The sequence below is a fragment of the Ambystoma mexicanum genome, chromosome 10 (assembly GCF_040938575.1).
Source record: "Ambystoma mexicanum isolate Mex_15411 chromosome 10, UKY_AmexF1_1, whole genome shotgun sequence".
NCBI classification, from domain to species: domain Eukaryota; kingdom Metazoa; phylum Chordata; class Amphibia; order Caudata; family Ambystomatidae; genus Ambystoma; species Ambystoma mexicanum.
Window position 1 is genome coordinate 1,172,326,166 of NC_090932.1, and position 14,644 is coordinate 1,172,340,809.

The 14,644-nt window shown below is 46.0% G+C and overlaps 1 protein-coding gene across 2 annotated transcripts in view; it reads left to right on the plus strand.

The window, feature by feature from the left end:
* LRRC74B (leucine rich repeat containing 74B) overlaps positions 1 to 14,644 on the plus strand; it is a 494,937-nt gene that overhangs the window by 248,355 nt on the left and 231,938 nt on the right. For both annotated transcript variants that reach the window (XM_069619119.1, XM_069619118.1), the window contains exons 4-5: positions 5,691 to 5,823; positions 8,735 to 8,941. In XM_069619119.1, the coding sequence (XP_069475220.1) occupies positions 5,691 to 5,823; positions 8,735 to 8,941 (340 nt within the window). The remainder of the gene's footprint in view (positions 1 to 5,690; positions 5,824 to 8,734; positions 8,942 to 14,644) is intronic.

Here is a 14,644-nt window from a genome sequence, read left to right on the forward strand (position 1 = left end):
TTACCTTTCTATCTATCTGCTTGGATTATCTGTACTCACGCTACTCCTCCTGCTACCTCATGTCAGAAAAAATACAATCTGAGGATCCTAGACGCGTGAGGGATCTTGGGTACAGTGGACGTCACACCAGGGATAGTATTACTGGCACGCCCTGTGTCGACGCCCATTTTTGAGTTTCGAAAAACAAACTGTAATACTCCGCAGCTTCCACTAGATGTCGGCCTATGCACAGCATGTGAATCTAAGCAGATACAAGCATCAGAAATACGATTACGGTGAGTAATGTATCCCATATATATATATATATATATATATATATATATATATATATATATATATATTTATATACATATTTATATATACACTTTTCCCATAGGAAAACGCAATACTGTTTGCCCATTATGCCTGTACAGGCACTCACATATTTACGACTACTTCCTCCAGCACATTGTGGTCCCTTTTGATCCTAACCAATGAGGTAGCAGGGCTTAAACTTCACCCTAGGCTGCCATCTTCAGATTTTTCACCACAGTCTAGTGACTAGGGAATCCTCCACAGCTCTCCTGAGCTTTGTCTTATTATTCAGTCTTTTCAAATCTTTTTCAAACCATTCTTTTACTAATGGATAGAGTTTCTTCTGCCCTACACAACCTGTGCTTTGCAGCCCAGGAAACATGTGTCTTTATCTAGAAATCGTCGAGAGAAGATCCTGCATCTGGCCTCTGATGGCCATGGAGACTCCAGCTAATACTGTCCTTTACCTAATGGCATTATAGATGTTACATTAGTCAAGCCTTCACACAGCAGACCCTACTGGACAGTCACAGAAGACTCTTGTTTTAGGAGTATGTGCCAATCATCTGAGGATGAAGAGTCTGTAAAAACAGCTCCTATCATTGCCCTCAGAACCCCTGATAACCCAGCTTCTAAGAGAAGAGCTTCGTTAGTGGTAAGGAGGACCCTGGGAAGGAAGCTTCAAAGAGAAGAGCTTCATCATTGAAAAGGGGGACAGCACCACCTGCAAAAAGAAAATGTTTAAGAAGGAGTTAAGGACATGATGTGAACCATCCACAAATCCAAAAGCCCACTCTCTGTTTGGAAAACATCAAAAGCGGCACATAAGTCCCCCTCGTCGACTAAGATACCAAGTCATAGTCCGCTGACAAATCATCCACACGGATATATCATCCACGAGGTTCTCTACAAAGGACATATCAGCATCCACGGGGCGATCGGTGCGGCTAAATTGCCATTGAAGTATGCCTAGTCTACGAGGGATCAATCATGGATAGACGACCGGTCTTCGTCTACAGAGTCGTCTTCGTTGATGGGAGGTGTCCCTGTTCATGGTTAACTCGCTGCCTATGGAAAGTCCCTCGTCCATGACTACCTCTGGGAGCCCTCGTCCACGACCACCGACGGGAGAAGTTCCATCACTGGATAGCTCGATAGAAGCCCTTGTCCATGAGAGCCCTCATCCACGAGAGCCCTAGTCCATGAGCGTCGACGGGGGGGCTAACTCACTGTACATGAAAAAACCTTCTCCATGGCTTTTTCTAAAGGCCCCTCATCCACGACTACTTCCTTGTCCACGAAGGAACACTCGTTCACAACTAAACAGTCGAGGGGAAATACATTGACAGGAAGAAAATCAATGTCTAATGGCTGTTTGTCCATGACTGCTTCGCTGTTCACGGGGAAAACAGTAGTAAATTCTCGACCTCTCCCATCCATGCAGTGCAGTGATTAGCAGAGCTCAGTGATGAACACAGACTGCCAGTGCAGTAGCTAATGTTAACTTGTCCCCCTTCTAGAAATGATTAAACTTCCAGACATCATTTTACAATAGTAATTCTCTGACATAGGAGAAGATAGGCCACAGACTGTGCCCAAAAGGCACAGCCCTCCATGGCACTTGCCCTTAGCAGATATTCAACCCTCGTTGATACAGAAGCTCATATCGTTCCAAATAGGAGTCAGAGAAACATCTTCCCACCTCGGGGATGGATGGGCACTTCACTGCAATGAAGGCAAATGAGCCACAGTCCAAAAGGGCACCTTTATTACTGTCCCTGATCTACTGGCAAGATCCAAGGCTTGACACGCAGTTGGACGAGCTTGGAGACGGGGAAATCCCCCAAGGCCCACACAACAACACAATTTAGTTCAGAAGCAAGAAAGGTGTGACTGGCTGAACTTCAGATGAAGCAAGGGATTTCATTACAGATGCAGATGCAACATCTGACCACATGATTCACTCAGCGACGGAGGCCGCAAAGTCTGGGTCAGGCAGATGGCTCATGGAGCAGTCCTCATGGGCTAGTCATGCTAGAAGGTGACCAACTCCAGACCTGAAGTGCAGTCGCAGATCCTTGATATGCCATTCGAAGGCCAAGACCCCTTTGGCAAAAAGGTATCTATCACCTGAAGGGTATTAAATCGGAAACTGATGCAGACAGAGCCATCAGTTCACTGAGAGTCAACAACAAAGAAAGGTGTACCTTTCATGATGGATCAGGGAAGTTTTGTTCCAACAACAAGCAGTATTCCATGCAAAGGGCTAGGCGAACAAATGGACGTCCCGACAGATACCAGCCATCCTCTAGAAACATGACAGAGATACGCAGGCGTGAAACGGCCCAGACAAGGGTGCAGTCGTCCAAACAAAATGAACAGGAAGCAGCATCCCCAGCCACCACCTGCATCCATGGCAAAAGATCCACACCAGGCAAGCAGGTGCTACAAATAATAAATGAAGGAGACATCATTGAGTTCCTCACACGACTGCCAGCCTTACCTCCATGTGCATGCAATACACGCCACGTAGCCCAGCTCATGCTAGAGGTGGACAAATTGCTATAAAAGGCCACTATGAAGGTCGTTCTTCACAATCAAGGAGGAAAGGGATTCTAGTCATACCTTTTTGTAGTAAAGAGAAAGGACTGAAAGGGGTTTCCACATTCCTAGACGTTTTCATCATATAGTTAAAGCACATAATGTTCAAAATGAACACACCCCAACAGGGCCTCCCGTGGGTCCAGAAGGGCTACCTTCTAGCTACAATCCACCTAGAGGAGGCATATTTTCCACATACCCATCCTTCCAATGCACCAGCCCTACCTAGAGTTTACAGTAATGGGACAAGCATTATCAGCTCCCGGGTGCTTTGGCCTATGGTCAGTCCTGAGGTTCGTCTACAAATGGCTTGCTCCGGTGGTGGCACACCTAACAAGAGCAGGTGTACAAGTCTTTCCATACCTTGACAATGTGCTTATTAAAGCAAACATGAAGGTACAGAGACTCAGAGTGGTCCATCAGACGAAAGAGACCATCACAAATCTATTTTTTCACCATCAATCATGAAAGGTCAGTAGTTATGCTGGGGTAGAATGCCCTGTTCAATAGAGCACTACCAAGGGCATGGCCAGAAAACCAGAATCTGTAAATCAGACCTTCATCTAAGAGAATAACAGCTTTCCCAGCTGGCCAATGGTTTCTTAAAAACATGCACGAGCACAGTGCATCACTACAAGTCCTTGCTGGCCAGGTTGTCATCATGAATATTGCTGGTTCCTACTTTCAGCTTGAGAATGAGACCAATCCAGGAAGAACTCAACCGACAATGGAATTAAGCATCAGGCTTGTGGGAAGACATTGTGCACTGGTCACACCCAGGCCTTTTTTCATGCCCCAATCCAAAGCTTCTTCCCAAGACTGATGCGTCCGTGCCAGGATGGGGAGTTCATCTCGGACAATTGCAGGCCAAGGTCCACTCAAAAGTTAGAACTGCACATCAATATCCTTGAATTCAGAACCATTCGATGGGTGCTGAAACCCTTTTGACTAGTTCTCATAGGACAGGTGGTCACCGTACAGACGGACAACACAACCTCAATGCATGACTCCAAAAAGCAAGAAGGTAACAAACCTGCAACATTCTGGCAGATCAACTGAGCAGGGACTTTCTCCAAGTCTCACAAATGGGAAATTGTATGGGTCGAGGTCCAATGAATTTTCAAAGGATGGGGTTGCCCCCACATCGATCTCTTTGCCACCAGGCAGGCACAACATCCAATGCCCTCTCTTCAGATCCAGGTCTCGGAAGAGGACTCACTGGGGGTTGCCTTCTACCTCGCATGGACAAGCGAGTCCCCAGACGCCTTCCTGATGATAACCTGGTTAGCCAAGGCACTGAGATGAATAAGAAAACAACCTTGCAGAATGATTTTAATAAGACAGTCATGGGCACGACAAGTCTGTTATCCACTTCTCCTACACATGGCTAGTCCCACGCCCATCCTTATCAGAGTGAACAAAGTGCTACTATTGCAACAGAACGAGCAGATCCTTTGCCACACCCTGCATTGTTCTCTCTATCAGGGCTTGGTTGCTGAACTACAAAGCCACACCAACCTAACATTGCCAGACGGATATTGGGATATGATTTGAGCATCTACCTGTGCATCATGCAAAGAAAGAGAAACGGTTATAACCTGGGGTGGGACACAACAGCTCGACCCATGGTCAGCCACAGTAAGCGAATTGCTGCGTGACCTGATTCACTTGGCTATAGCGGCCCGGTCGCAGGATTCTGTCAAGGTTCACCTCCCGGGCATCACGCCTTACTCCAGAGGTCCCAGAGTTACATCCTGTGCCACCCAAAATAGTTGTCTCCCAATTGAAACATCATAAAATACCATCATGCCAGAAAATCTATCCTAGATTGAGCATGGGTTCTAGATGAGCAAGGTTCCCGACTGTCTGGGTATAGATGCTGACCGGCTTCTCCTACCTATAATTTTTGGGCCAAAATAATCAAAGTAATGTTCTTTAGGTACACAGTGTTGCCCTATTTAAAAATGAAAACTGGTGGGTGTGGGGGGTTTATTGAGAAAGGTCTGGCTCACTCACTGCACTACGTGGCTCAAGTTTCCACTTCTGGAATCATAGACCCCCAACTTCTCAGACCAGGCATATTATGCACTTCATGATGGATGCTGGAAAGGGTAGTAACTCATTGAAGCATAACTCCAAAAAGTGACTCAAAATAAAAAAAAGTGTAGAGGTTGCACATTTTATTTACTTACTTCACTTTAAGAAATGTGCAAATCACCTTATTCACAAAGGCAGCATCATCATGTCAAGGGTTGCTGTTCACCAGCTCAAATGATGTGCTGGCCAGCCCCCTTGCACACATTTGTGCCTTGAACTTGCTACAGGCACTAATGGCTGATATTCTGCCAGCACCCATGTGAAACAGGGTGCTCATTTCCCTGTGGCAGCTGTAAACGCACCAATCATTGGGAAAATAATACATCATTTCTATCCCTTTTTGCAGGATAGAAATGCAAGTGGGACAGCAGCAATTGAGCCTGTTGCTGTACATTCAAATAAATACAGGAAGGGTCTGAAATAACACTGCTATGCAGTGCCAGGCAGTTCTACCCTTTTCTTTTTTGTACATTTTAAAGCACATTCCATTTGTAAATTTGGGATGCATTTTAAAATGTGCAGAAATATCACCTGATTCGAACAATAATCCAAGGGGGTGAAATAGGTGCAAACTTTTTAAGCGTAAGTGTAGGCGATGCAGTAGCATATTGGCCACAGTGCTCTGAATTGATTCTGTACTTGTTTGCATAATTCTGTCTTCAAAGCATTATATTAACTCACTTTTTTCTGTGCCTCAGGGTGCAAAAGCATTGTCTCAGTCACTGGTTACCAACACCTGCATTGTGAAGTTACACCTCAGCGATAACAGTCTTGAAGGAGAGGGTGCTGCGGCTATTGCAGAAATGCTAAAGGATAACTGCTACATTTCAGGTTTGTCTCATTTTTATCACCTAAAATACATGATATTTGTTCTGAATAAAGTTTAACCCTTCTGTCAACATTCTGAACATGGCATATTAACTGCTGCCAACAGTTTATGACACTGGCAGTTGCCAGAATACTGATCACTGAGCGCTGACATCTCTCAACATCTTGAATATGGCTTTCATGCCCCGGCAGGGGGGCAGGCATGGCCGGTAACAGCCGTCCAACCCGAGCCATGGTAGGCCCAAACAAAGCGATGGCCTTTGCTCGGACTCTAGGCCGTTACCGCCCATGTCGGACTCTCCACTGGGGCGTAAAAGCCATTCGCATCCCAGGGTTCATCTGGGATGCAAATGTTTTTTTCCACCCAAGGGAGATTGGCTGCTTGTGCAGACAATCTCCTGAGGGTAGAAAAATAAATGAAAAATTGGCCGCTGCATAGGGAAAGGGGACCAAGTCCTTTTTCCATTTCTATGGTGGCGGCCGGGATCGGAAGGAGCGAAGGAACCGGAGCTCAAAGCATCCGGCTCCACAGGTAACTTTGGAGGGGGGAGGCGGGAAGGGGGTTTGTTGGTTTGGAGGGAGGTGGTGAGGCAACAGGGAGAGGTCAAAATTTTTTTAAATGGTGCAACCTGGGGAAGGGCCTCGGGTTGCTGGAACAGAGGGCGAAGAATGTATATTCTCACTTGCCGTTCCAGCTATCTGAATGGCCAATGGCCTTTCCCCGGGGTGCGAATACAAAACACTGTTTTCTGCAGCCACTCTTTTGCAAGGGATCTTTCCCATCCTCCCTCAAACACTCCCTTGGGCACCCCCTCTTGAAAAAACCTTCTGCAGACCCTACCTGTCCAGCCAACTGCCCTATTTCACCCCCCTTCCTTGGGCACTGCTGGAGAAGCTGGCCTTTCCACAACTTACCTCACACACTGAACTTGTTGGTGGTCAACACAACCATCAATCTGGATTCCGAGCATCCAGAGGCACAGAAACTGCTCTTCTGAACACCCGTGAAGAATTGCTTGCATCTCTTAACTCTAACTCTCCAGCTGTCCTCATCCTACTCAATCTATCCTCTGCCTTCGATATGGTTAACCATTCCATCCTCATAAAACAGCTCCATGACACGCTTGGTATCTTGGAGCAGGTACTGAATTGGCTTACCTCTTTCTTGACTGACCATTTGTCCCAAATCATTTTGGGCACCTTCTCCCCACCTATGTCCTTCTCCACCTGTGGTGTCCCCAGGGCTCGAACCTCTCCCCCTGGCTCTTCAAAACTTACCTTGCTCAGATAGCACCGCTCACTTCCTCCTCTGCCAACTTCCAGTGCTACTCAGATGACACACAACTCTTTTTCAAACTTCCTGTCGACCCTTTTGCATGTTCCATCATGCCTGACTACCTATCTGCCATCCAGTTCTGGTGTACCTCCAATGATCCCTGTCTCAATGCCAGCAAGACTGATATCATTCCCATTGGGATCGCTGTCCCTCTTTTTTCCCCTCACTCTGGCCATCCTCCATGGGCTCTTGCCCTGCTCCTTCTTTTGAAGCCATACACCTTTGAGTCATCTAAAACTCCTATCTCTCCTTTCTCCCTCACACTCAGGACATTGCCAATAAGTCCCACTTTCAACTCTTCCTTCCCAAAGCAATTCTACCTTTTCTCACTTTCACCCAGAAACTCCATGTTACCCGAGCTCTGGTTCTCTCTAGGCATGACTACTGCAATTGCCTTCTCCTGAATATTCCTGCTTCCACTTTACGATCCCTCCAGCTAATCCAGAATATGGCAGCAAGATTTATCCTTGAGCTTAAATCCAGGGACCGCATCTCCCATGCCCTAAAATCTCTTCACTGGCTCCAGGTTGCGACACGGATTGAATTAAAATTCCTCTATATCATCCACAAGGCTGTATGTGGCCTGGGACCACGCTATCTGCAACTTTATCTCACTAAATACTCCCCTTCTAGACTGCTGCGGTCCTCTGGTACCAACTCTCTGTGTGTAAAGCACTTCGCTAACCAGAGGGCCGGAGGCCGATCACTTTCTTGAGCTGGCTCCCTCTTATGGAACAGCCTCCCCCTCCTCTTCATCTTGTGCAGGACTTCCTCATATTCCGGAAGCTCCTCAAGACTTTCCTCCTCACCTCGTCCTTCCCCTCGTCCCTCCTCTGCTAATCCCACAGTCGATGTGATTGGTGGCCAGGGCCCTTATGTATCCCTTCGGGGACCTGGCCTCCCATACCCACTCTCCCCAGCCTCTGCCTACCTCTCAGCACTTGCCTGGCCCTCACTGGCCCCAATCACTCTATAACCAATGTGGTTCTAGGCCGCATTGCACTTAACATACTATGCACTTCATCTGCTGCTCACCCATGAGCACTGACATTCCAAACCGTACCCCCACTCTCGCAGTTCCCCTCTTCTCGCTGCACCTGCACATTCTGAATACTCCCAAGGCATGGTAGGTCCGTCTTTTATCTTCCACTCTAATTATTGTTTTCAATCCCATGTTCCCTCCCTGCTGCCTCCCTCCTGCCTGTGGGTGATTTGAAACAGAATTGACTTACTGTATAAGTGCCCAACAAATGCACAACAAATAAATAATAAATAAATAAATATATAACATGGTGGAAATGGTAATACAGTTTGGTGGCATCTTGGCGGACTTACCCCACAGATAGCATAACACTCGTAATGAGCCCCATTTCTATTAGTAAGTTAGTAGGTTTATATAAAATGAACAAAGTCTAGTTGAAGCACCCTCATTCCAGAGCATGGGTGCTCTTTTTCCGTGAGCTACAAAACTGTTTCAAAGACATTTAGTAATTTCCAGTGATGAAGGATCCCTACACTGCCCAATACTGTTCACTGTTTGAAGAAATGCAAATAAACTGAATGTCTCTCTCTTCACAGAGATTGATTTATCTAATAACAGACTTGGATATAAAGGAGCCCGGGTCATATCTGCAATGCTAATGGAGAACACATCACTTCGCAAGTTGAATTTATCAGGAAATGGTTTTAATGATCCCATGGCTCCATTTTTCGCGGAAGCCATCATGAACAACCAGAAGATGGAGACCATGGACCTCAGCCACAACATGTTTGGTGATAAAGCTGGTAAAGTGTCTACCCTCTCCGTTCTTTAAACTATGAGTGAACAAGATTACACCATATACTGTCTATTAAATATCAGGAGACACTCCCACTGTATCACAGGCCCACAACCAAGCCACTATGCATCTGTACTTACTGCACATTCATGTATTATTGGATGGGGGTAGTGATTTACGGAGCAGGTAGGCAGGACATTTTAGCCTGGGTAGGCTATTGTTAGAGGGCAGGTGGGCAGGATTGTCAGGGAACAGGTGAAGTTCTGTTTGTAAGGCGATTTGAGGTGCGATTTCTGTAGCAATGAGTAAGTATGTTCATAGGGCGAGTTTCAGTAGGATGGTTAGAGTCAAGTGGAGGATTGTTATTTTGGTCATTGTGGCACAAGTCATTTTCAGTTGATAGATGTAAAGTGCATGGTGGCAAGATGAGGCTGGCCTATTACCAGGCAATTGGTGAAGGTGGTTAGGGTGGTAAGTTGGTGCAGGATTGTCAGGGGCTGAGCTAGGGCAGGAATGTTAAAGGTTGAGTTTGCTAGGGTTGTAGGTATGGCAGGTTTATTAGGCAGTGAGGAGGGGTAGGATTGCTGAGGAGATGGTGTGCTCTTAGCGTTGGTCGATACGACTTCCAATGCAAATCCTTTATGCTCCATGACATTGCTAAATGATGGTACCGGATATCTCAATTAAGAAACCTTGAGCAGCTTTAATATGTTCATATGCATCCCTAGTGCTGCAGCTGTAATATACCCTGTAACTCAGCTCAATATGCCTCCGTCATAGCTCAGTTACTTCTGCTTGTCATAACGTCCTGTCCAGGCATTAAAGCAGCCAACAGGATTTTATTGTATATTTTGTAGCAGGGCAAGGGGCAGGCAGCTCTTATAAAGCCCCTGCCTGCACTCTGTGTGACGATTGACTGACCCAGCTATAGACCTGGGCAAACCTGCAGGCGTGGCCTGAGCAGCCGCCATCTGTGGTGGACAGGTGAGGCAACTATCCTTTATGACCTTTTGAAGGCTTGGATACAGGGCTGTTTGAGGATGTGGCATGGTAGGCAGATGTGTTAGTGGGGGGAAGGGTAGTACGGGGCAGGATTGTCAGAGGTCGTGGGCAGGCATTTCAATGGGTGGAATGAGATATGTTTTTAGAAGGTGAGTGGAGCATGGTTTTAGAGCAGGGTTTGTGCTTTTAGGTGAGTAGAATTTGGTTTTAGAGAGTAGATTGAGCATAGTTGTAAAGGTGTAGTTTGTGCCTGGGTGAAGTGGGGCTGGGGAGTTTAATTTAACTTAATTACAAACGCACAAACCCTGCTGCTTTGCTTTGGGTCTGGCAAGCTCAGTAGTGTGCAGATGTGGCACATTTATCAGAAGCTGGGGAAAAGTTGCTAGAGGCATTGGCGAGGCAGCATTGCTATATTTTAGGGCAGCGAAGTTAAGGTGGCAAGATGCATCAGTATGTTTATGCAAGGGATATGGAAGGGTTTTGAGGGTGAGTGGAGCAGAGTTGGTAAGGGAGTGAGCAAAGTTGTTTGAAGGATGGTGTGGATAGGTTGGTAAGGGAGTATGTGGCATGGTTAATAGGGGGGGTGAAAAAGGGTGATGGGGTGGGGCAGGATTATTAGGGGCTAAGAGTATCTGTGTTGTTGAAGAGCCAGGAGGATGGGGTGCTAAGGGGCTGTTGGGGCTTAACTGTAGGCAGTGCTGGTTTTAGGCAAGGTAGGACAATGCAGCCACCTAATTGCAAGGAGCAAGGAAGGGCCATATTTTACCTACAAGGAGCAAAGTGTGACCCCGATGACAAATGGTTTTGAGCTAATTGGGATTTACCACCCAAAATATCACAGTGCCTATGGCAGGAATCACCGGAGCCGCGAGTTGCAGACCACTGTCATAGTCAGTGATCGAAATTAAGATTTGATAAGCAGGAGCTAAAAGCAGCTCCTGGGTATCCAAAATTAACCAGTGGCCAAGAGCTACCATTGAGGAACCAGGAGCTAATTCATAGCGTTCCGCAAATCTAACTTCCACACAAGATGCAAATATATCACTTAGTCCATAATTTATGATCCTCTAATGCTTTAAATGTTGTATAGATGTATCCCAATGTTTTTTCATAGATTGTCACAAACGCACAGAGATAAGTCCACTTAGGTCTTTTTGTTCAGCATCAGTTGGCTGGGGACCCAAAAGTAGCTCCTGGTAGCTGTGTCAAGCTAACCAGGCACTCCTAGGCCCTAAGGAGGAGCTAAATGGCTCCCAACTCCCCTCAGTTTCTAACCCTGCCTAGGGCTACAAACACTTAGCACTGTCCTGATCTTTGAGAGCCAGTGGAGCTGTTTCAGTAGAGGGCATGTAAGTCAGTGTTTCTGCTGGTTTCATTTGGCCACTGTTGTTAGAGAACAGATCAGCACAGTGTTTTTTGAAGATGTGAAGATCAGGGTTGTTAGATTGCTATTTTGTGAGGCAGTGGTATAAGGCATATGGGACAGAGTTTTTGGGTGGTAGGGTTGGCAAAGTTGCTTTGGGATGGTGTGCGCTAAGTTGTTTGATGTTTGTGGTCAGTACTCCTAGAACGTGGAGTGGGCCGTGCTTTTAGGGAGCCACTGTAGCAGTGCTCTGTTGGGGCAGAGTTGAAAATCACTGATACAGAGTGATTTGAGGCAGGGTTGTAAAGGCATGGACTGGGTGTGGTTGTTAGGGTGCAGGGTGGGGAAAGGATTTTAGCAATCAATGGGGTAATGCATGATAGAGGTGCAAGTAATACATGGATGATGGATGTTAGAGGGGTGCATGGGATATGGATGTTAAACATGTATTTCAAGGTTTGCCTTCACAAATGTCACATTTTGACCCCAAAGATTTACTGTAATACATCAAGACCATAAAAACCCATATTCTAGCTGTCCATGCGGTTGTAGATTTTGACTTATTGTATGTGGTTTCTCCATGACCCGATGATGGGTGGGAACTTCTCAGGTGATAGAGCATCATGGATGCTAATTCAAATTAAAAATGTTTGGCCATCAAAGTTGTCCATTTTTGGACCTGGTGGGATAGATTCAGTAGGCTTCCAATGTCCTATATGGTTGAGGATTCCTAGTAATTTTACAGACCTATGGAGGGTTGACTTATTGGTTTCATTGGTGGTAAGGGTTGTGTGTTTTACAGCCCTTTCCTAAATCGGGGTGCTTTCCGAGTTACTGAGCAAGGTTGCTGTGGCTTTGAGCACCTGGTGCTTTTGTGTTGAACATTACTTTATTTGGTAGAAAGCCATAAAAGCATAAGAACAGTCAAATACATAACATCATAGGCACATTCATTGAGTCACAACAATTGTTAAAAGTAGATAAAATTACAACCATGGTCCAAAGGAATGTAAAATTCATCAATTGCAGGGACAACACGTTATCACCAACCCATCCCATTGCTTTCTACACATCAATACAATTACAATTAATAAAAGCCATGATCCAACGGTAGTATAAAATTAATCAATTACAGGAACAACGTTTCTCAATAGCCAGGCCCGTTACAGAGCCAGTTCAATAATTAGCCCTGTCCAACCAGGCTCTGGATACACATGTCACAATATAATAAATCAGATCCAGGTCTGTGGTGCTTTTACATAGGGACATGCCTCAGTGGCAGATCTAACCTCTTTTATGCGAAATACTGGGAGCAGATAGCACTTTCTCAGCCATAATTATCCTGGGCATATTAGTAAAAAAATACATAGTGGACTTCTCAGGGTTGCCACAGACCTTATAGCCCAGTTCAGGAGACAGGGACCACCTTGCCATGTAGCTTGCCAGTTTGAGGGTGTTGGTGCGTGACTGGATATATAAGCACTGGGCATAAACAGGGAATACCAAGTCAAGGTAAGGTTCGAAACCATAAACCTGTTTCTGTAGCATATACAACGTCGCAGTGTTTAAAACCTCACATGAGATTCCCATCCTGTTAATTATGGCATCATTACACTTACTTTGTAACCCAGCCTTATCCCTCAGAGTTAAACTCTCCGGGCTAGTCCAGAGAAGCCCCATACCCAACTTCTCTAAGCCACACTAAATACATCGCAGCCAGGGCTTGTGGCTCATACCCTCTGTGCCTCTCACGTTTGGCAATGCTTTGCAATATTTGGCAAGTTCCGGTGCGCTCCAGAGCCTTCCCCGGTACATCAGTGGCTTCATAGCTATAATTTCCCTGATGGGCTGTATGTAGGGCACAGTCCCACCTTAGACTTGCATGAGGAGACTCCTTAGGAAGCCATTGTCCACCCGACTCAGATTTCAGTGGCCCCAGATTTCTGCTCCATACAAAGCTGCTGCCCTCCCCTGTCCTGATACAGTTTAATAGCAGGAGTGACTGTACCCCTTCCCATTTTATTATAAAGGCAGCATATACCCCCGGTATATTTTCCAGGGTAGCTGCAGCTTTGACAAGATGAGCTGACCAAGTGATGTTCTCTGCAAATCTAACTCCCAAATAGTCATATAGCTCCATCAGTTCCAACACATGGGGCCTCATTACAACCCTGCCGGTCCGGAAAGAACGGTGGTGGTAAAACCGCTACCACAGTTCTTTCCGGACCAGCTGATTAAGAGTCTTGCAGGCGGGAGGTGTCACTCCCGCCAGGTCTGACCTGGCGAGTTTAACACCACCCACCTGCAGGCGGACATGGAAACACCGGGTCTGTCAAAGATGGAACCAGTGTTTCCATGGTCCCCATCCCCATGGAGTCCTGTGGGACTCCATGGGAATGGGGGCTTACAGAATTTCCCCTCCGGAATTCCCGAGTCATCGGGGTCGTAATGCCCGGTAATTCCGGGAATCACAGAGGCGGAATGGTAATACGAGTCCGGCGGTAACCTGCCGGTTTTTCCGGCTCGGTTACTGCTGGACTCGTAATGAGGCCCATAGTCACCTAATGAAATGGTTAGTTTAGGTTTCTTCTGTTTACTTTTACCGAAGACCATCACCTGGGTTTTCTCGAGGTTGAGTAACATAGACAGTTCCCAACACTTCTGTGAACAAATTTCTAGGTTGTGTTTTAGCCCCCTCGGGGTTGTGGCTAGAAGAACTGCATCATCAGCGTAAAGTGCCGGAAATCTGGTGTTTTCCGGAAAGTGTAGATCTTGCTTCTTGAGATTGAAAATGATAATATTGTCCATTTATCTGTAATGCTTCCTGTTGAATTCCCCTGCTTTTAAGCTCGTAATAATAGATGTTATTGTTACTGATTTATTGTGACACAATTTATCAACCACAGACAGAAGAAGGTTGGAGTGATTGCTCAAAAAAACTCTTTGAGGGATCTTGCTGGAGTCTGCTTTGTTCCATATCCTCTCTAATTTCAGGATTTGCTGTTTGGGAAATCGTATGTGGATGATGTTGCATTCATCCATATAAGGGCACACCAGAGCTGTGTAATGAGGCTTAGGAGGTGACTGCAAAGGAGTAGTTCAAGAATCTTTATATTCAGCTTTATCTGGAGAGTTGGTCCCCTCCCTTTAAGATCAATATGGAAAGAGGTTGACTAATTAGAATTAGAGACAATTCCCATGTTTTTCACTTTTTTGACTTGATCGAGGAGAGATGGATACTAGTTCAATAATTAGCCTGCCTCTGGCCAGCAGCATTTCACTTTTGATGGCATTTAGATAGAGGAAATTCTTTAATTCAAAATAATGTGCCCTCAATGTCGGGCT